Source organism: Diorhabda sublineata, chromosome 1 (assembly GCF_026230105.1).
Source record: "Diorhabda sublineata isolate icDioSubl1.1 chromosome 1, icDioSubl1.1, whole genome shotgun sequence".
Lineage (NCBI taxonomy): Eukaryota > Metazoa > Arthropoda > Insecta > Coleoptera > Chrysomelidae > Diorhabda > Diorhabda sublineata.
In genome coordinates this window covers 28,717,673-28,739,820 of record NC_079474.1, presented here as the reverse complement: position 1 = coordinate 28,739,820, position 22,148 = coordinate 28,717,673, and the positions used below count along the sequence as shown (strand labels likewise).

Genomic DNA, 22,148 nt, shown 5'->3' with positions numbered 1-22,148 from the left:
CTTCGATCCAAGACTTTCTAGCACTCCTATGGGGTATGAGCGTTAACAGTGAGCCTTTACCACTGGAAGTGTTCGTTAGTAAACGACATGCATTTGTTTACAGTGTCTTTTTTCTCTTTATTACATTTTGTTAAAAGTTAAATGAACAAATTTGTTTCAGTAAAAAAACTAAGAAGATTACGCCAGGTAGTGATTCGGATGTGATCCAGAAACAAACTGTCAGTGTTAACATTAGGATTATTTTGAACCGCCAGTGCCAAAGTCGCAGCAAAGTGAAGAATAGTGTGACTGGTTTATTTGATCATGAATGTATTATGAGATGTTACCTTGTGCAGCAATATTTAAAGACGACCAAGTCATATAACTTCTATTGTAATATTGATTTCCTCCCTTTGATTTACCAGATTTAAAATGGTGATGAAAGAATAGCAGCTCAATAACAAAGAGAAGGTTAATTCTAATATGACTCTGCACTGACGGCAATAGGGAGTATGCATGTATTTTTTTTAATATTTTTAATTTGCTTTTTATATAGTTATAACTTGATAAAAAATATATTTTATGTCAAAAAAGTCCCAATACTTTTTGAAATAATATTTTAGGTCTCGATTAAATTTGGCTTGTTATGAACGACGCTTTTTTCATAGGTATTGTATAGTACCCGAGTGTAAAAACTCTAATAGAAGGATACTGATAAAGTGTTTTTTCAAGTTCCAAGACATACGAAAACATGATTGTAATGGTGTAAATGGTCTATAATAAATGAGTACATAAAAACGATGTCTACTTCATTATCAAAGATGCTTGATTTTTAAAATTCTCGAAAATGAATTTAGACATAATATACTTAAGGAAATGCCAATTACATGGCCTATTATTACTCACAAAACGTAATATAGATTATAATACAACAGAAAATTCAATATTTCGAAATTATTTATAGGTTATGTTTTAGTAATTAAAGCTGATTGTAGATATTTATACATAAAAAATATAAAATATATTATAATAATAATTACATTGCAACTTTTACTCCTAAGTCAATGTAAAATCTTGATTAGATGCAAAATATGCACACATCATGAATGCATCTATTTTTGGTAGATTGTCTGATTGTGCTTTCACAGAACCGCTTTGAGTCATCTTCGCAAATATTTATTAACGTCAAAATAATAGTCAGATTATACACAACAACAATTTCTCTCGCTCAATTTACACTTTTTAATGATAATTTCATAAAATTAAAGACAAATGATGATTTTATGATAATATTGCGACTATAATGTTTCTGAGAAAAAAAATTTATACCACATGCATATTCCCTTTTGTGAAAACGTACTTTCAGGACCAATTCAGGAAGCGGAAACTTCACTAGAAATGTGTTATTTAATCAAATACGAACTACTTTGAATAACACCGATGTGGAAATAGGAAAGTAGCTTCGAGACTTTTGGAGAAACATCGTATCGTCTGTTCATATCAGTCATTCGGTTGAGGAGTATATAAATATTAAAAAATTAACAATTTCTACTAATATCATAATAATTTATTTTATAAATAAAGAAATTTTTATTAAAGGAGTTCATATAATTTCAGTAATAAGTACAAAATAATGTCGTTTCTGGATGATTTTTTACAGACTTGTTTTATAACAGAGTACCAATAAAGAAGTAAATATTCACAAGGTTAATTGATTTTAGATAATTTAGGCCATGATGCATGTACTTTATAGGAAACACAGATAAAAACGAATTAATTGTGTAGTTTCGACTTTCGACATTTGTCGGCACGTTTTGAGATCATTTACTCAAAAACTGTTTCATTATAGAACGTTAACACAAGCTAATAAAATTTAGTGAAAGGTAATAGTGGCGGTAAATTTGATTATATAGAACCAAATGGAAAGCTATTTGAATGCTCATCTAGGACAAAAAATGCTGATCCATTGTCAAGATAAACTTTTTGTCGAAATAGCATGAGCTTAAAATCTGAACAGCGCGTGCCATTTGCACAATACACTCAGCTCGCGTAATTTGTTTGTCAACTAAACTATATCTTCATTCCACCATGTGTTTACAATCTTCTCATTTAAGTTCCATACCAGATCCTTACCAATAATGCAAATTTTGCTAAAATTACTATTCCCAGTAAGTACACTTTCGGAAAGTGCGAAATTTTATAGTTAGTCACAAATTAATGGAATAGAAAAAAAGGAATTGTGTTATCACTTCCTATTTCCTTCTACATATTCGTCTCACGCAAAATCTATCAACTAATACGACGTCATTTTTAACTTTCAATTTACGTTGCTGGAATTTCTTAAATTTATCTTTAAAATTCTAAAAAATGGAAGGTAAAAGATTCGCAGTACAATTCGTATACATTTACGAACTGGGATGCGATTTGTATAGATTGGTGAAAGTGCGCGCTTTCCGCTTGTTTCGAGCTGTCGTTTTTTTAGCACAACTCTTTGTACGTTCGTAGGTCAAATTAGGAACCTATCTCACTGGGACGTTATGGCGACGTTTCCAGTTACGTAGCCATGGCTACCTCACCAAATGGAGTAGCCGGAGGCGACCATATGTCAGTAAGCTCTTTCAGTCCTCATATCGAGAATGGACGTGTCGTGCTTAGAAGAAATTGCACTTATTTATTATATGTGTCGCAAAAAGTTAAAAAAGAAGAAACCTAGGACGTTATGGGTCCAGCCTTTCATATCAGATCGAAGCTGAAAATATGTTTTTTCTAATATGAAGATTTATGAAAATATGCTTCACGATAATGTCAGTATCATCGTTTGATGACTTATTGAAATTATTTAGAAATGAACTGTCAAAAAAAGATATAGTTTTAAGAAAAGTCCAGAAGAATCGTCATCTCGTCTTTTTCTTTGAATATATTTACGATTTAGTCCCAATACTTTTTATCACAACACTTTCATTCTACGATGAATATTTCTGCATCGAAGCTCATTATGGGTCCGTCTTGACGACCGGTTGAAGACTGAGTGATTGAGACGCATCTTGCTCGTACACATTTTCCAGACTCACACAACGTGCCTACAGTCGCTTCCAAATTGGCAACGTTCCGAATTCGTCGCTAAATGAATAAAGGGAATGTACATTTCAATACGAATTATTTGGATACGTAGCCGGCGACGTCGTCATGCCTTTTTCTGTGAAGTAGGACCGTTAAGTGACGAGGGATGAGTTTTATTGTTTTCATGACGCTCTGTTATGTATTTTTTAGTGATTAAGCTCATCGAAGTAAATTTCTATTGTGGGATCCTCGACATAATCACTTCAGGTGCTCGAAATTAATAGTGATTTTTTCCAATGACTATTAATTTCACGAGTCTTCAAATCCATCATTATCTCCGCGCAAGTATGTGATCAACAATGTTTGAGATTTGAGATAATTTGTACGAAACACTACTATTTAGTTAAGCTAACATTCTATATGTATTGGACGTGTTTCTAGTCCAGAATGGAAAGAAAAACTTGAGCACGTGAGCGTGGACTTTATAGTAGAAAGTTCATTTTATGAACTTTCACGCTCGCGTTCGCGTTGAACCTAAATTAAACAGATTACGGAATGTGATTTACAAATACAAATGCCCGCGTTCGCGTCCCAATACCTAGCCGTCAACGCGGACGTGAACGTAAGATTTGATGAATCCAACTTGAATTTTGCTTCTAGTACACAAATTCCTCTGAGTTCTTATATTTCAGATTAGTAAGACATGATTAACGCCTTTATTATCATAAATTCAACTGAGAGAAATTCATGTAAAAACATTGGGGATTATAAATAATGACTTTGAGTCATTAAAAATTATTGAATTATGTGTACCCTGTTAACAAACAGCCTGTGTCAACTACCAACAATAATTGTACTCAAAAACATCTTTTTATTTTTAAAATCTAAAGCTGAATGTGGATTTTTCGGCCTATTGATGTGTCCAGTTGAAGATCGTCATCATCTGATGAATCGGAATCGTGATACGGCCTTAAATCATCTACGTCGTCTTCATAGAGCTAAAAAATTCACGATATTTAACAACATTAAAAATATACACGAAATTACCCAAAATCTTTTTTGATAAAATGACGAAATCAATGGTATAAATTTAAAACAAGCTTATATATTAGCTTGAATAAAAATAAACAAATATATACCGAAAAAGACCTGAACACAGAATAGTATTTAGAAGAATAAAGGAAAATAAATGAAACCGTATAAGCAATAAAACAGAAAAGCTGTATGGAGAGAAAATGTTAGTTACAGACTGATGTATTGCAAATTTGCTCATATAAAGGAAAAATAAACAGAAAGAAACGACATTCACAAGTTTGCTAACTTGAAAAAAGACAAAAAATATCTATATAAGTGGCTGGATGAAGTAGATCAGGAATATGTCAAATCTCAATATGTTTATTCACACTTGAAACTATAGTATTCATTGAACAATAAAATAACTATTTCATTATTAGATGATCGAGGCCATGCAAGCGTTCTAAGGTCAAACTATTTAATGCGCACATCAATTTGTGTCTATTTTTAGAGACACACAAATTGCACTAAATTGTCATTAAAAAATGTATTAGAAAACATGCTTTTTATACAAAAAATATGAAGCCTCTAGATGCAAATAAATTGGATCGAAAACATGGTTTAACGAAAATTATTTTAATAGCCAAAAGAAAACAATAACTACAGTTTTAACAAGCATAAATGATATAAGTCCATTATACAGCAAAAAGGCAAAAGAGAAATGACTCAATTCGACAATATGACAATTTCAACATTAAGGTTGGAGAAATAGTAGGAACCAGAAAGCAAAGACTGAACAGCTTATTAGTGGATAAAGATGGCAAAATAATCATAAACACTCAAAGAAAATTAAAAAGATGGACATAATATATACAACTTTTTGATGATAACGGAATAGCAAGATCAACATCAGAAACAAGGAATTTGGAAAGTGGATTAGATATAGAAGATATCAAACATGCACTCAAAAATACAAAGAATAACAAGGCACCTGGACCTGATGAATTACCGATATAACTTAAGCTGTTTGAGGAAGACCAATTACAAATTTTTTCAATACTATTTATAAAACTATCTAATAAGATCGGCTAACATCCGTTTTCATAACAATCCCCAAGAAAACAAATGCCCGAAAATGCGAAGAATATCGAACTATAATATCACTAATGAGTCACACGCTCAAGACATTCTTGAAAGTTATACACAATAGAGTTTATTGAAAACTGGAGGTGAGTATGAGTGACACTTAATTTGGTTTTAGAAGTAGACGTGGTATTCGGGATGCCCTTTCAAGTTCAATGTATTAATCCAACGTTGCTTTTATGTTAACAGTGAAGTTGATACGAGCTTTATTGATTACGAGAAGGCTTTTGATAGAGTCCGACGTGATGAATTGATACAGATACTGAAAGAAAAACAAATATATTATAGAGACCTCAAAATAATAGAATCACTTTTTCTTAACCATACTGCCAAGATGAATATAGAGGAAGAAATAACTGAAGAGATACATATGAAGTATGGAGTTTTAATATATATTCGTAATTATACAGGAAGTACTAGCAGAAGAAAATAGCGGGGATTCGAGTAAATGGAGTTCAAGTTAATATCATAAGGTATACTGACGACATGTCTTAATAGTGGAGAATATAGAAGACGTTCAAACAATTACAGAAAAGATAAGAAATGTCAGCGAGCAATATGGGATAGAAATGAATTTAAATAAAATTAAATATATGTACTTCAAGATCAGAAATCACAGTTACAAATTGGAAATAATCACTGAAAAATTACAGAAATAAAAATATCTAGGGACTTGGAATTCGAGAAATAACAGCACTAAAGAGATAAAAGTAAGAATTGTAATTGCGTTGGAGTTTCAGTTAATAACATAAGATATACTGACGACACTGTCTTATTAACGGAGAATATAGAAAACCTTCAAAGAATTACAGAAAAGGTAAGAAGTATCAGCGTGCAGCATGGGCTACACATGAATTTAAATAAAAGTAAATACATGCACTTCCCGGAAATTCAAGATCAGAATTCTCAGTTACAAATAGGAAATAACCACCAATTGAAAAATTACAGAAATAAAAATTATAGGGACTTGGATTAATTCGAAAAATGAGCACTAAAGAGATAAAAGTGAGAATTGGAGTTGCTCGCAGTGTATTTTATAAAATGAAAAACTTCTTTCGATGTTAAAACTTGAATAACGAATCGAAAAAGAGAATGATAAAATATTACATATACTCGATCCTTATGACAGCTAGTTTAAATAAAGCAATAATGAAAAAACTGGAAGTCTTTGAATTGTGGATATTGGGAAGAATACTACGAATATCATGGACAGATAGAATCGCAAATAAAGTGTTACACAAAATGACAACACAAAGAGAATTATTTACTACCATAAAAGCCCGCAAATTAGAGTACTTCGGTCATGTAATGAGGGGACAACGATACGAATTCCAGGGATTGATTATGCAGGGAAAGATAGGAGTAAAGAGAAGTATAAGATGACGAAGAATATCATGGCTGCGAAACTTAAGGGAGCCGTTTAACTGCACATCAAACCAATTGTTTAGAGCAGCTGTGAATAAAATACAAATAGTCATAATGGTCGCAAGAAGAAGAAGATACGGCATAAAACCATCTGTATCTGATTAGAGTCTACAGTTGATTTCAACTGGACACTAATAATTTATGTTAAAATGAGATAAATAATAATCGTGTATTTCTATTAAAATCAACTTCGATTGATCACTACGTTCCATTTCAGTTTTGACAACATAAAAAGTAGCCCGGTATCAATGAATGAAAGAAAAATAATATCGTCGCTAAACGTACAGATAAAAGTTTTGCGTTGTGGAAATACTATTTTCCTATTGAATGGACAGTAGATCTCCTGTTAAAGTCAAACAATTTTCTGTGGGTATATGGGAAGGAATATTTAGATTTTAGTTTTTGTGTGATCATATTTCAACATTAAGATTGTTGAATTTCGCGATATTAAAAGCAAACATAGTAATTCATCAAGTCATAATTGATATAAACGACCAAGAATAATAGTTTCAATTGAAGAAAATCATTATCAAAATATTGTGTATCTAAAAATTAACTATTACTTCATTAGCTAATTATTTTTATCATAAATATACTATTTCTCTTCTAAATTATGGTGATCTGGGTTAAGTAACAGTCTGGCACTTCAATTGTTGAATTAATTTTTAGAAAGTTCAAGACCTTTTTGAATTAACACATGTTAATGAATCGATACTAATTAATATTATAGAAAACAAAAAAGAAGAAAATACATGCGGCTATAAAATACAAAATATACTAGAAATTCAAGAGGATTGCCAATTCAAATTAGATTTGTTTAGTGTACGGTATCTATATACGAGTAGATTGCATTGTTTTATCATGAAATTCTGTTGTATATATTTCGCTTTAATTTTTAAATTAATTATTGACAATTCTTTTGTTTAGTCATGTTCTAATAATCCCCTTAAAAACTGAATTATAATCGCAACAAAGCACAATTTACAGCAACTTTATTTTAAAAATGATTCATTGTACTCGTAGATAACTAGATGCCCAAATAACAATATCACAGATAACATTAATTCCCAACAGTATGTGAGAAATAACTTTTAGTGAAATAAGATTTATTCATAAGGGTAGATTGATGGAAGTGGGTGTTTTAAATGACTATGTAGCGAAAAATTCTACAGGAGTATCCAATTTATTCAAAAAACAAACTTGCAAATGCTCTGTTAAATACGCGTTTGTTTCTGCCATCATGTTTCTCTGAAATTGTTTCCATTTTTTTGGAAACTGATAATAGTCAAAAAGAGCAAGATCAGTTGAATATGGCAAGTATGGCAATGAATTTTATACGCAGTTCTGTTAATTTTTTTGTAACAGTGACGGAAGAATGTGCAGGCGTATTTTCGAGGTAGAACAAAACTATATTCTTCAATAAATGCGGTTATTCGGCCGCAACACTTGTCAGGAAATCAGTATAATATTTGCCAGTTAACTTTCTTTTCTTTTTTCTTAATAATTAATAAATAGAAACTTGAAACATGACCCATGATCTTTTTTTCCGGAAAACATAATTTTTGCTTCCTTGAGAGCATGCTTCTCAAATGAAATCCGTTTTTCTGTATAATAATGGTGTATCCGATAGTCATCTACTGTGAGGTATCGATATAATAATACAATTCACTTAAATCGCCTTTGAATGCATTCAAACATTCCTTTGATTTCATGTGCCAATTTTAGAAGTAGAACGGAGCAATCTCAGAATAAAATTCATGTAACTTCTTCTCGATCTCTTCTATTGTTTTACCATATGACCATATGATAACTTATTTTGTCCATACCTACCCACCAATGAGAAGGGTTTTGTATTTATTAATGTTCACCGAAAAGATTAAAAGCGCTCTTCAGCAGAATATAACTATTGATCCTCGAGGTATTTACTAGTTCCATGCTGAAATTTATGAAATTCTGTGTCGTCCGAGAAAATTGCTTGTCAAAAACCGCTGGTGAATAGACTACAATGAAAAACTGTGAGGAAATTAATTCTTACTAAGTTCCATCCTCGTATGTATGGAACTAAAGTTTTTACAATTTTTTTTACTCGATATTAAATTGATATAGAATTCTATAGAATTGTTCTAGTAATATTTATCACGAACAAAATTACAATTATTCGGATGTTTTTTTATTAAATATATTTTTCAACATTTCTTGTCATTTGGGCATGTAATTCTATAAAAAAATGAGCATACAATATACGAAGGTCATTTTTTTAAAATAAGAATCATTTTGTAACTAGGTTGGGCTATGAGAAAATTGACTTATGACGGTAAATTACATTTCATGCTAAAATATGCACATTTTCCACTTTTTAGCATTTGCATCTATTAAATATTTAATAAGTCGTGACGCAAAAAATGACTTTAAAAATGACCTTCGTATTATAATTGCCTAAAGGTACAACGCCTATAAATATCAATGGACTGGATAACGGTTTAAATGCAAACGATCAATTATTTATGATTCCTGCGATGCTTTTAGAAACAACTAAGCTATATAGTCAATTCTATATACTTACTCTATACTTCAAAGTCTCCAATTGTGAATTTATTTTTGAGCGTGTTCGCAGCTGTGAGGCAAGGACCTTCTGGACTAGTTAATTGCTCCTGAATCGAATGAATGAATAGGTACTAGTTTTAGCGATACATAACAAAATACGGAACTAATCGAAAGTTATTTCAAATACACACTCATTCATAGTCCTATTTCATTTATTATTATTATCAATTATCAAATATCCCAATATTTTGTCTCGTTCAAATTATAAAATTAGTTTCTAGTAGGTCTTCGAACTTTGAACCTTAGACGTCGTTCTTTACACTATCTTCAACCGTATTTCAGGTGATATGGGCGAGACATAACTTCCTAGATACTTCGTTGATCTGTTCTTTCAAGAGAATCAACTATTATGTTTCTAAAGGCAAAAGTCAAACTCTTTATCTTTGTTTTCTTTGATTTTTGGTCTACCAATTCACTACTATTTCAGCTAATGACTTCCGAGCAAGAAATCTTATTATAATTGCTTCCTTTGATTTCAAGCACTTTGTTTTTTAACATAAGTTACTCACATTTTCATTTATTGGTGATGCTACTTTGCAACTATAAATTGTCTCACCTTTATCGTAATTTATTTCTGACTCACGAATTCAGTTTTCATAATTTTTGGAGAGAACAATTAAACAATGTAATATATACAAAAACATATCTTTTTATGAGGATAGTCTCTTCCACTTTTCTTTTGCTACTTATTCTTCTTCAATTCTAGTGGGTGTTTTTTAGGCGATGGAGCTGACGATTCTCAAATCAAAATAGAATTAGAAGAAGATCTGAAGATCTAAATTTATGCATCATCGGCGGTAGGAACTGAAGTTGTTATCATCCACTACGTGGAAACTTATGCGTGGTCATCGCCAATATGAGTTTAGTTCCAGAACTGACGCCAAGAGGCAATTGTCTTCACAAAAACTCAATAGTGTAGTAAAAACTTTAACAAGTGACAAAGCTTTCGAATAGTTTTATTACAGAAGCAAATAAAATAGCGGAATATTTAAAATGTGCTTAAATACAGTGTGAGCTATCTAGCTAAATATAATTACTGATAAGTTATTCTCAAAATTAAAGGACTCATAGAATGAAATCATCTTCTAATAGAATTAAACGTTTCCTTGCAATTGGTTGATGTAGTGATTTGTAAGTTCTTTTCTATTCAATCATCATACAAGAGAGATAATAAAGTCTGTAAACGTAGACCAATATGAGGCTCTTGATGACTGAGCTGTCAGCCTTTATGAGTTATTGAATGGAACCACAACTTTAAAAAGTTGAAGTTGGTTCTATTTTTTTTTGACCGCGTAAAAAAAAGAAAGTAGGGTAGAGAAAAAATGAACCAGCGCATATAAAGCTTAAATAAGCAATATGAACGCTATATTGAAACTTCCTAAGGGTCTTATTGATTTGCATTTGCAACAAATTCAACAAAACAGATGTTGCTGCGTTGCTGAAACGATATTACACCATTCTGCTTTTCAGTGCTTCTGTACTACGCTCAAACATTCGCTTTGAAAGAAAGCACCAATCGTAGAAGGTATGAAAAGATATCAAAAACTCGAATGCGCCTATTATGATGATTGGAACGTCACAGTTGACCATCACTGCAGTACCTTGCAAAATCGCTAGCATGTTGATAATTTTGACAAATTTGTGATGATTGAAATTTATAATTTTTTATTGCTTGTTCGGTAACAAAATGGGTGAGTAGAAAAGCCACTTCAAAATTTGACAATTCTCAATCATTTTAATCTGAGACATGGACAATAATACTCATTGAAGAAGATTAAGAATCACAAATAATCATGTATGAACTACTGTTGAATAAATATAGATACCACAAATTCCTATAATTAGAACAAAGACCATTAAAATAATAATATACTAATTACTTACATCAACATCTGTGATCATTTCTTTGGTAGAAACTGTTGTATCTATTCTTCGGATAGATCCTTCATGAATATTAACGTCTAGTTTCAGGATCTGATACCTCCTCAAGAGAAATACTATAGGAATAGGTAGTATCCCTGCCAATATCATGGAAATAGCAATAGCCATTACCCATGTTGGATAAGGTGTAGGTTTAACGTCACCCTGTGAAAGATTAAATAAAAAAAGTCGTGATCAAGATAATGATGAGATATTTCTTACATATCTTCTTGGGGATATGAATTATGATTTAAAATTTTTATATACTGCATTCTGTTCAAAAATATTGAATAATTTTGAAAAATTTTGATAATCCAAAAACCAAGGTGAACTTTTATGTTGTCAACTTGTGGAAACACTTTTATCTAAAAAAATCTTCACCAAACTTCCTTTCTTGTACACATATTGTAGAAGTTTCAATGAAAACTAAAGGAAACTTATCGTACTTGCCTTACAACTTTTTCTTCTTATGCTATGGAAATAATAATTTTGACTATACAAAGTTAAAAGTGAACCAGAAAACGATGATACGTGCAATGCTCAACATCTCCTTGAGATAGATGGAGAAGTTAGTTGTCACTAAATTGTCATTTGGGCTGATACAAATAGTAGGCGAGTCAGATCAAAAAGCAGGTAAAAACAGGAAACAGAAGGGGTCTGCGGTTTGAAATGAGTTTCTTTAATTTCATACAATTTATTCAAACTAAATACGAATATTTCAAACGAACAGCATATTTAACAAAAGAAAGGTTGCGTATTCAGAAAATGTATACAATTACTCCAATGTTGTTTTGGTATAAACAAGTTGATAAATTGTCTTTAATTCGAAGGACCTCGTATTACGAAATGAAAGTTATAAATATATGATACAAGAAAAGTTTACAAATCTTTGATATCATACGAATTTGTTATTACAAAAATGATGTTTTTTAGTTTTTTGTTCATGTTCAAAAGTTGGAATCGTATTTTTCTTCAGTTTCATATTTTATAGATGTTAATGTGTTAATTTTCCGATATAAAATTTGTAATTGGCGCAGTCAATAGAATGTGTAATGTTGTGAAAATACATTTTCGCATCGTATCGGTTTTTATTTTTATTTTATCTGGTTTCAATAGAATCCCAAAATAATTGTAATGTACAATTTATCACTAAATTCAATGAAGGCAGATGTAGGAATTCTAGAAGCTCAAATGTTTGTCAAGCTGTTTATTTTTTTATTTATTTTATATGTGGAATTTAGATACTAAACAAAATGTCGAACAATTTAGAGGATTTTATTTTGGAAATGAGTAACAGTAAGATAAAAATTCACTCGAATATGCTACCAAAATATTTATTCCACATTCCTGGGTATTGTAGATATTGATATTTTAATAAACATATACTCACTTCTTCTTTACTCCACGCTTGATATTTTGGACTCTCTATGAACATTTGCACAATTGACGAACCCAATATAATCATCATTATAACCGGAGCTAAATACCTCCAAGTAATCTGCCAATATAGTCCAGGTTTAGTACCGGTCATTTCAAAAATGTCTTTAGTAAATTTTTCGTGACCGTAAATATATGTAACTGCCATCATCTCCAGAAAGGCGACAACCACCAAACCAATAGTTCCAGCGAACGAATCGAACATACTTAACCAATATTCGCCGGCTCCTGTTGTGAATATTAAACCAACGGAGAAACATATCAAACAGAGAGCAGCTAAAAAAGTAATAATTTAAATGAAGTATTATTGTTAATGACGAACATATAATAGAATAATAGTTTTTTTAGTCCTTGTGTATAGGCGTTTGTATGATTTAATCTGCATTTTATTTTTACCTGTAACGTAAATCTTGCCGACTCTTTTAAATATTTCTATATCAAAGACAGTACACAGCATTCCTTCCATCATTCCGATCTGAGACCCAATACCAAGAGCTAGAAGCATCATAAAGAAAATTATTGCCCAAAATGGTGCTCCTGGTAATTCGACGATCGCTTGGGTAAACACGATAAAGGCCAGACCTGTACCTTCTGCCGCCTAAAAATTATAATCTAGATATTTATCTTATTCTATAAGAAATATAAAATCTATGAATATTTTGTTCCCTCCGGAATCAGAAAAATGTGTATCTCGGTGTATCGAAAAGTGTCTATTGAAAGAAAGCAGCAAATTAAGGTGGAAGAATTTTAAAAAGAGCGCCACAAACTAATAGTATAGGATCGTAAATTAAATTCTTTTTTGAACGTCATAACTATTTCCAAGAAACTATTAATATACAAATTCATTCGAAAATTGTACATAAAATATATAACTGCTAAATTCATATCATTTCCACTTGCTACACTAGCGCTATTTTGGCGAGTCTTCGTATTATAATTTGCTGTTCACAGACACTTTTTCAACTAATCCCCCATACAAGACGGTTCTCCTTACCTCTACCCTCCATAGTGACATTTTAACATACTATTGTGGAATAAATATCTATCTAAATGATTTCGAGACAAGACCTTTCTATTAGTGACAATTTAATGTGTTATCATTTTATCATTTTACTCTAGCTTGATCAGGTTAAGTCAGTGGTCCTCAAACAAATTATTTCAATTAGTGATCTTTTTTTAAATGTATTTTGTGTCTGATTGATTATGGAAAATAATAAATGTAAGAAGCTGTAATATAAACAATAGGGTAGTTTATGGAGGAGATTTAATTATGAAAATCATTTCTTTGTTCACGAAAAACATAACCATATATTCAACGTACAGACAAATTGTAAGGAAAGTGGTTTGATTATTTACCTCCAATTTGACATACAAAATAATTATAGTAATTTTTTTATAGTAATATTACTTAAAAGTTTTTAAATTTTCAAATTTTCCGCTAAAACCCACATTACTATGTGGTGGTGCACTGACGTCAGTATTTAGTAAGCTTGTAAATAGTTAACGACATTCTTTTAACCCACTTTCCCGCACGCATTTTAGTTTTGAAAGTGTCACTTTCCCGCACTAGTGCGGGAAAGTAAAATTATGCAAATTTTGACCTTATTAGATAGTTTTTTACTTCGGAGGTTATAACTATTGTTACTAAATATTTTTTATATAACCATGTAATTGTTACTAAAACGTCAAAGTTGTTCAAAACTTCTTGGGAGTGACCGAATAAGTACAATCTTTTTCTAAATTAAACCACATTAAACCGATACAATAATATTAATGGATTCATCCGACGAGGAACTTCCCGAACATGAAACTAATTCCGAGCTGTTATCTGCCAAATGACTTAAAACCGTTGCCGTCACCGTCATCGTCATCTTTATGCGACATGCAACCGATGCCATCCTCATCGACGTCATCTACCTTTCAGTTGAAACTAAATAACTCCACTGGTCCGGAAATTCTTACTAGTCTACAGAATGCAACAAATTGTGTTTTCAATATTAATATTTATAACAATTAGTAGTTTTTAGTTAAAGTTTTGTATATTATTATGTTTGTTGGAATAAAATAATTTTTGAAAAATGGGTTGGTATACTTTTTTGTATATACGGTCGTAGAAAAAATAATGTTCCTAACTCATGCGCAAAGTGTCTTTCCCGCACTTAACCGCTTGCCCGAACTCTGTCCCCAACTGCAGTCGCGTGCGGGAAAGTATCACTTTCCGCATTTGTTAGGAAAATAACTATTTAAAACTTATAAGTAGTATATAGTGCTTATGAAAAACTATTCATTCCCGCACCTACAACAATAAAGGAATGAAAAAAGTGGTAACAACTTGTTCGAAGAGATTCAGAAAGTTCGATCAATATCGACTACAACTTAAATTTATATTTGTCTAGATCAATTTAGTGTTAAGTGTAAATTGTGTAATGCAGATGGAACGGTCTTTGCTTTCCTTGGAGCCGGTTCTCTCTCCCGGTTCAGTCCATTGTCTTGATTTTCTTTGACTTTTGTTTCGGGTGTGAAGTGATGGACCCACGTTTCATGCATTGTTATGAAACTGCGCAAAAGTTCGGCTTTATTTCTGTGAAACATTTCCAAACACGCTGTTTTTGTTCAATTGTAAGCAAACTTGGCACCTATCTTGCTTACATGTTTCTCATGTCCAAATTTTCTGTTTATATAGGATGTACCCACTTTTTGAAATGTCTACTCTGTCTCCACATTCAGTCGACGTTCACTCAGTCCCGCTTTGTGGATTTTCGTCAACATTTCTGGAGACGTCATCTCATTTGGTTAGGCTAGACCTCACTTCTCACCCAGAGTAGAATCTAATTCAGCTCTTATATTGGTTGGACTAAGACCTTTCAAATAAAAGTATTGTATCACATGAAGATCACCAATTTTACCTCGTTTACAAATTCACTAAAAGCGTTCAGTATTGATGGCTGCCGAACAAATAATGAACAACATGGCATCTTCAAACTTGAAACTTGATGTATACATTGTGCACTTTCCAATACAGTGGTACTTTTCAAACAACTACCGTCATCTCTTAGTCAGGCCAGGTACTTCTGGAACCATCCTTGTAGCATTGACAAGATGATACTATCCATTTTAAACAATTCGCTTTCTGTTATAAATATTTTTGATTGAAAAAGAAAATTCACAGAACAAAATTTAATTTTAATAATCAAATTACTGTTGCGCAGCTAGACAAAAACAAAGTAAATTAAAAGGCGCGTACCTTATTGGGCGTTTAGCATTAAGAGACTTAATATATTGTGTGAATTCAAACGATTTATTTCATTGAAATTATTATGTTTTTATGTCAGTTACCAACTGAAGAGTGGTTTCCGCAAATACCATAGCGTATCTCTGTATTTGTCAAGGGCAGAAACATTCTCGAGAAATTCCCAGAGCTTTTTTGAGTTCTAAATTCAAATTATTGTGAGCAACAACTATGGATAGTTATCTTATAAATATTATTTTAGATATCGTTTACACTACTAACTACTGACGCGCGTTTCGATAACCAAGTTATTATCTTCAGATACAGATAGTGTAATTGTGAGTGTTGGTGTATTGATGGTGTAAACAGTGTATTCAGTATCGTTTATGTAGAGACTCTATTTTAAATCGACGAGTTTACTAATTTACTTATTATACCGGTTATGATATACTCAACTTACCGCATCTAGTTCTCTTGCTAAAGAACAATCGGTGACGTTGAGGGTGTTATTAGCATGAACAAGTGCGTTTTGATAAGCCACATCGGACACCATTTCCGGAGACATTTTTCTCAAAATTCCATGAGTCATTAAAATATTTTTATTACTAAAAAAAAAATAATTACTGTGTTGAAATTTATGAAAATCCCACAAAAAAGTTGGATTACAAATTCTATTTATATGTCTAATATAGGTCGAGGCTGCCTACCAACTAGGACCAACCTAACATATAACCTATTTGTTCCATTAATGATCTAATAGAGTGAAAACTTGTTTATGCAGGGTGAAAAAATCTATAACTTTCGAAACCTATTTTTTTTTTATTAAACAATGTAAACCTGTCTAAAAAAGAATTAATAATTTTGTAACTAATTTAGATATAGATATTGTACATAACCCCATCCCCATTATAATACTTTCTAGCTTATTTGTAGTGTATTCCTATTTTATTATTGGTCATTCTTTAAAATGAATATATCATATTATTAAGGTGAGGAAAGTTTATGTCATTTCCTGATAATGAAACGAGATCCTGCAGTTAGTCCTTTGCTCTATTACAGAGTTTCAAGTCTCTATTTTCACTTAAATCTTAGAAACTATTTTCACTTACCACATCTTAGAGGCTACAAATATCTCAGAATAAGATGCTCTAAAGAAATTACCACCAATAAAGAACAATTATATACTTTTTTTAACCATTTGTAATTTTTTTTTTAAATTTGTGTATTGAAAAAACTGGCTGCCCAAATTGCCCAAATTCTAAATTGTCACACAATGTACAGGGGAGAATTAAAAATAGACATTTCGATCACGGGGCCAAGTTTGCTTAAAATTCTTATTATAGTCAGTTGTGCGGAATCGGTGTCCATTCGTTGTTGATATAATTTCAGCGAACAATCAAGAAGAGCAATTATGGAAACTATAGGAAATACTGTTGCTAAGGCAAGTATTGTTCTCGTACCAAACACTAGATTTTATATAAGATAATTAAGTCAAAGAAAATGACGGAAGATTCGAGGCAGTTTCTAAAAGTAGGAAATCGGAATTCTAATCGAAAGATTCTGCTATAAATGTACTCGGCGATAGTAGGTCTGGATACAAGAGAAACATTCCTTTTAAATTGCATAGACTGGCTTGGATATGTACAATCAAGACCAGAACATGTAAACCGGTTGTTTTTATTGGGAAGCGTGGCAAAAAGAATTCAAAATAGGTGTCATTCAAAATGAGGATCATCTAGGAAAGTCTACAAAAAGATCAAATATGGGACATGCTTTAAGACGAAATAGCGGAAAAGTTTACCTCAAAACTAAACTGCCAGGGCCGGATTAAGCTAGGGGCTTGGGGGGGCTATAGTCCCGGGCCCCAGGTCCAAGAGGGCCACATCATTTGGAAAACATTCTGTATTTTTGATGTTTCGATACCACAAATCTAACGTATTGATATTATTTTTAAAATTTTAATTTATTGAAAATGCTTATTACTTTTATTACTCTTGTTTTTCACTATTTTAGCCCCGGGCCTCAAAAATCTTAATTCGGCCCTGTAAACTGCACATATAAATCGGATAAATGGCTCCATTAGAACAAACAGAACTGGAATAGGCACCTACGGACCCAAACCCAAGCACTAGCTTTTAGGCAATACATCAAATATTTTTCAAGCAGAAACAAATGAAAAATGTGACTAGTTCAGTTTGAAACGGAATTATAATGAGATCATAATTTTGGCCAAGTAGCTATTAACGCTTTTAGCTCAAATATCATAAGATCCAAGCTAGTTTAGGAACACCCAGAAGAGTTAATCAGTTGGGTGATAATAACACAGTTACCCTCCAATGGGTTCCAGTGGTAGAAAGAAGTTGAATAGCAGACGGACTTACTAAACTGCTTCTGAGGAATTGGTTACAGGACAATAGAAAAAACACTCAAAAAGGAGAATACTCTATAGTCGTTGAGGCAGGCAAAGATATTCCTGGTAATCTATGATTAAAAAAGATGATTGAATATACCACTCGAAGTAAGAGCAATTTACGATTATTTACTGGAGGGTCACTGTGGCCTCAATGGATAATGAAGGACGCAAAATCTGGATTAGTACATCAGTTGTGAATACTGAGCATTTCTGGTATCACAACAAGAAAAGGAAACATAATAGATCCTCTGGGTCGCAGTATATATCACACTCTGAACTATAAATATATACAAAAATATAGAAGAAATTTCTTGGCGTTGTCAAAACTACTAAAGAAAATCTGAGAAAGCGTTAAAATCATAAATTCAATACTTAAACAAGCAATCTCTCACACATTATGCAACTTAGTTTCAAAGTGATATTTTAATCGCAATAAAGGTGTATGTGTCGATTCTATTTTTAACGTATGTTAGAAATGTAATTGATGATACTTGCGATATATTAAATGAACGAACATATCCATTCATTTCAGTACGTCATAATTAACGCTCGAAATAAAACCATAAAACCTATAGAATATTTTATAAATAGGTATACTCAAGTTCGATTCATCTTTGCAATTAATTTCAATTTCATCTGACTCATATAGTACATGTAACGACAATTACATCAAGTGAACTCTTCTTAGGTATTCTTGACATTAATGAAACTAGTACATATCCAATTTTCAAGTTATTATCTTTATATTATAATTTTTTCAATTCAGCATCATATCACAAAAGAACAAACTTAAGCTCATTGTTTTAATAAAACTCTAGTTCAAATTTTGCTTATTACATATGAAACATATACAGAGTGTTTTTAGTGTGACAAAGGCCTAAGTATTATGTAAAAGAATATTCACAGAAATTTTAGATTATAATCATTATAGAAAGCTTTTTTCTCAACATGATTTTGACATACTTTGGTTGCAGCATTTCATAAATTGAACTATGGAGAGGTACATAATTGAGTAGCGCCTTAAAATTGTTATGTCATTTTAGGAAAATGTGTGAAATCGCATTCTTATGAACTTACACGACCAAAAGTGTTAATGATTGAGGTATTGTACGTAAATTTCAATAAATTAGATATGTAGGAGATGTAAAAACATCTGTACATGTTCCCCCAGTTAGTTCCAGGGAAAACACTACTATTCAGGACTCACTATTGTACTCAATAATAAAACATCTAACGCTCATTACTGACGCGAATTCTGAATCAGGATTTGAATTTACACGCTCACAAAGTACAATTGACTCTAAAGTGAATGGTGATTTTACGAAGCACGATGGGGCACACTGGGGTGGATTCGTTCATAAACAGAATTGCCGCATTTGCATGGGTGAGAATCCACGAGTGATTTTTAAAAAGCAACCACAAATAGGGAATGGTGTTTGTTATCATGTGATGATTATGTTTTTTGTGCTCATGAATTGAAATTATTGAGTTGTACGATATGTGGATCCTACAGACCAACGATTTTTTACATGGAATTTTCAAGAATCATATCGATGTTATTCTATGTTTCACAGAATTGTTATTAATCCTTATAATAAATCAAGATAATCCTCTGAAAATATTTTGTATTAAATGCAATTAACATCCTGCGTTATGGTTGAATTTTCCTTTAGATTGTGTGATAATATGCTTAGAAAAACTCTTTAAGCTTCTGTATCTTTCAAATGCTACAAAAAAGATTTTAAAGATTCATATATTCGCTGATTTTAGAGTAATAGGAAATGTCTCATTGGATATCATACGTCAATCGATGGAATGAAAATTTTAAAAATACTCACTCGATTATACATTTATCCACATTAGTAACAGCTTTGAATCCTAAAATAGCAAATATAACAACACTGGCATAAATTGCCGTAACAGCGTTACAAATCGATACCAAAATAACATCTCTAACACAATTATTTTTAGGGGTATTGTACGATCCGAAGGCGATCAACGATCCAAAGGCTAATCCAAACGAGTAGAATACCTGAGTAGCTGCATCGAGCCACACTTTCGGCTCCATCAATTTCTCAACCTAAAATTAAAATATGCACATCATTGAAATGAAAAACTGAAAAAATTCTTTTAAAATCACACAATACGATGTATTAGTGTGACTTAGAAGGTTAATAAAAGCAGTATCAGGGTTCCAAATACATCAGTTTAAGTAGAAAGAATATAAGTTGAGAGTAATTCATTTCGTAAGAAGTTTGAGGTCAGAAAATTATCTGATATACGCTTATCAAATCTAAAATATCAAAGCTCAAAATATTTATTTTGATTCTAATTACATTTAAAATCATAAACCTACAAGAAAGCTTATTTGTGAAGGTATTAAGCTCTTTTCAACTTATTTTATGTTTTTAAAACCTTGTTACCAAAAAATATTCATTCATAGTATAGATCAAAACTATTTGCAAATATATACAATTTATCGAAAGCATACAAACCAGTGTAGTTTTTCCTTGAAATAACTTACTTTCGGTGTTAACATGTGGGCTAATCCAGCGCTGGCACCTTTAAGTGTTATTCCACGTATAAAAAATATTGTTAGTACTACGTAAGGAAAGAGTGATGTGAAATAGACAACCTAAAAGCAAGTAAACTTATAAGTTAATGTGTTTTAATCGAACTCAAGTAGATGGCGGTGGAAAACATAGGGATGTATTGAAATAATCAATGATTGCATTCGGCGAACGAAACCGTTTAGAAACCTTTGTAATAATCTAGCGGTATTGTTCTGTGTCACATACGATATAAACTCAATATGTTCTGGAACAAACGCTATACTTCGAGGAGCTTTTAATTTTCTCGAAACTGAAACTTGAGACAAGTGAACAAAAACTGAGATAGACCGTAAATCGTGAAATGAATTGTAGCTGTATGAATTATTTTCCATAATTTCGTTCTGAATTATAACGCGCATAGACATATAAAAGTTGGTAGTGATGCATATACCTCGTAATTCTTTAAAAATAAACTGGACAAAGTACCAGCACGATTACCACTTTATGATGTGACAGTTATCAAGTTCATCAACCGGAATAGCCTCTATGTTGAAAAGACACCTGTCACAAAAAACAATTGAGAGAAAAAAAACAAAGGCTTGATAGAGAACGCTACCGCTACCGCTGAATGCTACCATTGTTTAATTCGTGACATTTTTTGTGAGATATTTTTCAGGATGGAATAAAATGCTTCATAAATTAATTATAATTTAAATTATGTTGAAGTTTTACAAAAATATAGTAATACTTCGAACATAAAAATACCAGAGCGTTCGCCAACTTATAGAATGTAAGTTTGGTTGCCTATTCTAAAATTCAAAAATTATACAGGGTGTTTCTATATTCTACCGACAACGCTTTACCGCAGAGAGATCTCAATAAATGATTCATTTTAATATAGGAATACAAACCCTTACGGGGCCTAGTTGCTGAGATATATGGTGTTCAAAATTTTAAATCAAAATCAAAAATTTGCCATAAATCAAGAACGCCTTCAATTTTTTTTTTCAAATTTGGTGACCAATATGCTTTTTAATAAAGTAATATTTTGACATAAACAAACTTTGGAAAAATTTAACCAGTGGCGCGCTGTCAGGATTAGTTGTCAAACAAATAAAAATTATTCATAATCTCAATTTCAAACAAAAATGTATTAGTAACAAAATTGGCAATGAAAATAATAATCGCACAAATTAAATTTAAACAACACTGTATTACAACAATAACAAAATTGAATAAATTACAGTGGTTTTTCAAACAATTGGACGCTTACTTCAATTACACCGTTTTGTCATTGAAAAACGTGAAATTGTGAATAATTTTTATTTGTTTCGAACTACTTATGCTTTTGGAAGAAATTTTGGATGAATTG

The 22,148-nt window shown here is 31.6% G+C and overlaps 2 protein-coding genes across 4 annotated transcripts in view; one reads left to right on the top strand and one right to left on the bottom strand.

The window, feature by feature from the left end:
- LOC130443292 (salivary glue protein Sgs-3-like) overlaps positions 1–22,148 on the top strand; it is a 116,218-nt gene that overhangs the window by 61,203 nt on the left and 32,867 nt on the right. The window lies entirely within an intron of this gene.
- The window catches only part of LOC130443272 (sodium- and chloride-dependent transporter XTRP3), a 36,476-nt gene continuing 15,858 nt past the window's right edge, over positions 1,531–22,148 (bottom strand). For 2 of the 3 annotated variants that reach the window (XM_056777830.1, XM_056777839.1), the window contains exons 5-11: positions 20,749–20,859; positions 20,063–20,304; positions 16,272–16,416; positions 12,979–13,180; positions 12,536–12,858; positions 11,110–11,310; positions 1,531–4,037 (exon numbers count right to left, since the gene is read on the bottom strand). In XM_056777830.1, coding sequence (XP_056633808.1) covers positions 3,924–4,037; positions 11,110–11,310; positions 12,536–12,858; positions 12,979–13,180; positions 16,272–16,416; positions 20,063–20,304; positions 20,749–20,859 — 1,338 coding nt within the window. In that variant the 3' untranslated portion in view covers positions 1,531–3,923. Of the gene's footprint in view, positions 4,038–9,184; positions 9,273–11,109; positions 11,311–12,535; positions 12,859–12,978; positions 13,181–16,271; positions 16,417–20,062; positions 20,305–20,748; positions 20,860–22,148 lie in introns of all 3 variants that reach the window. The other variant, XM_056777847.1, reaches the window with a different exon arrangement.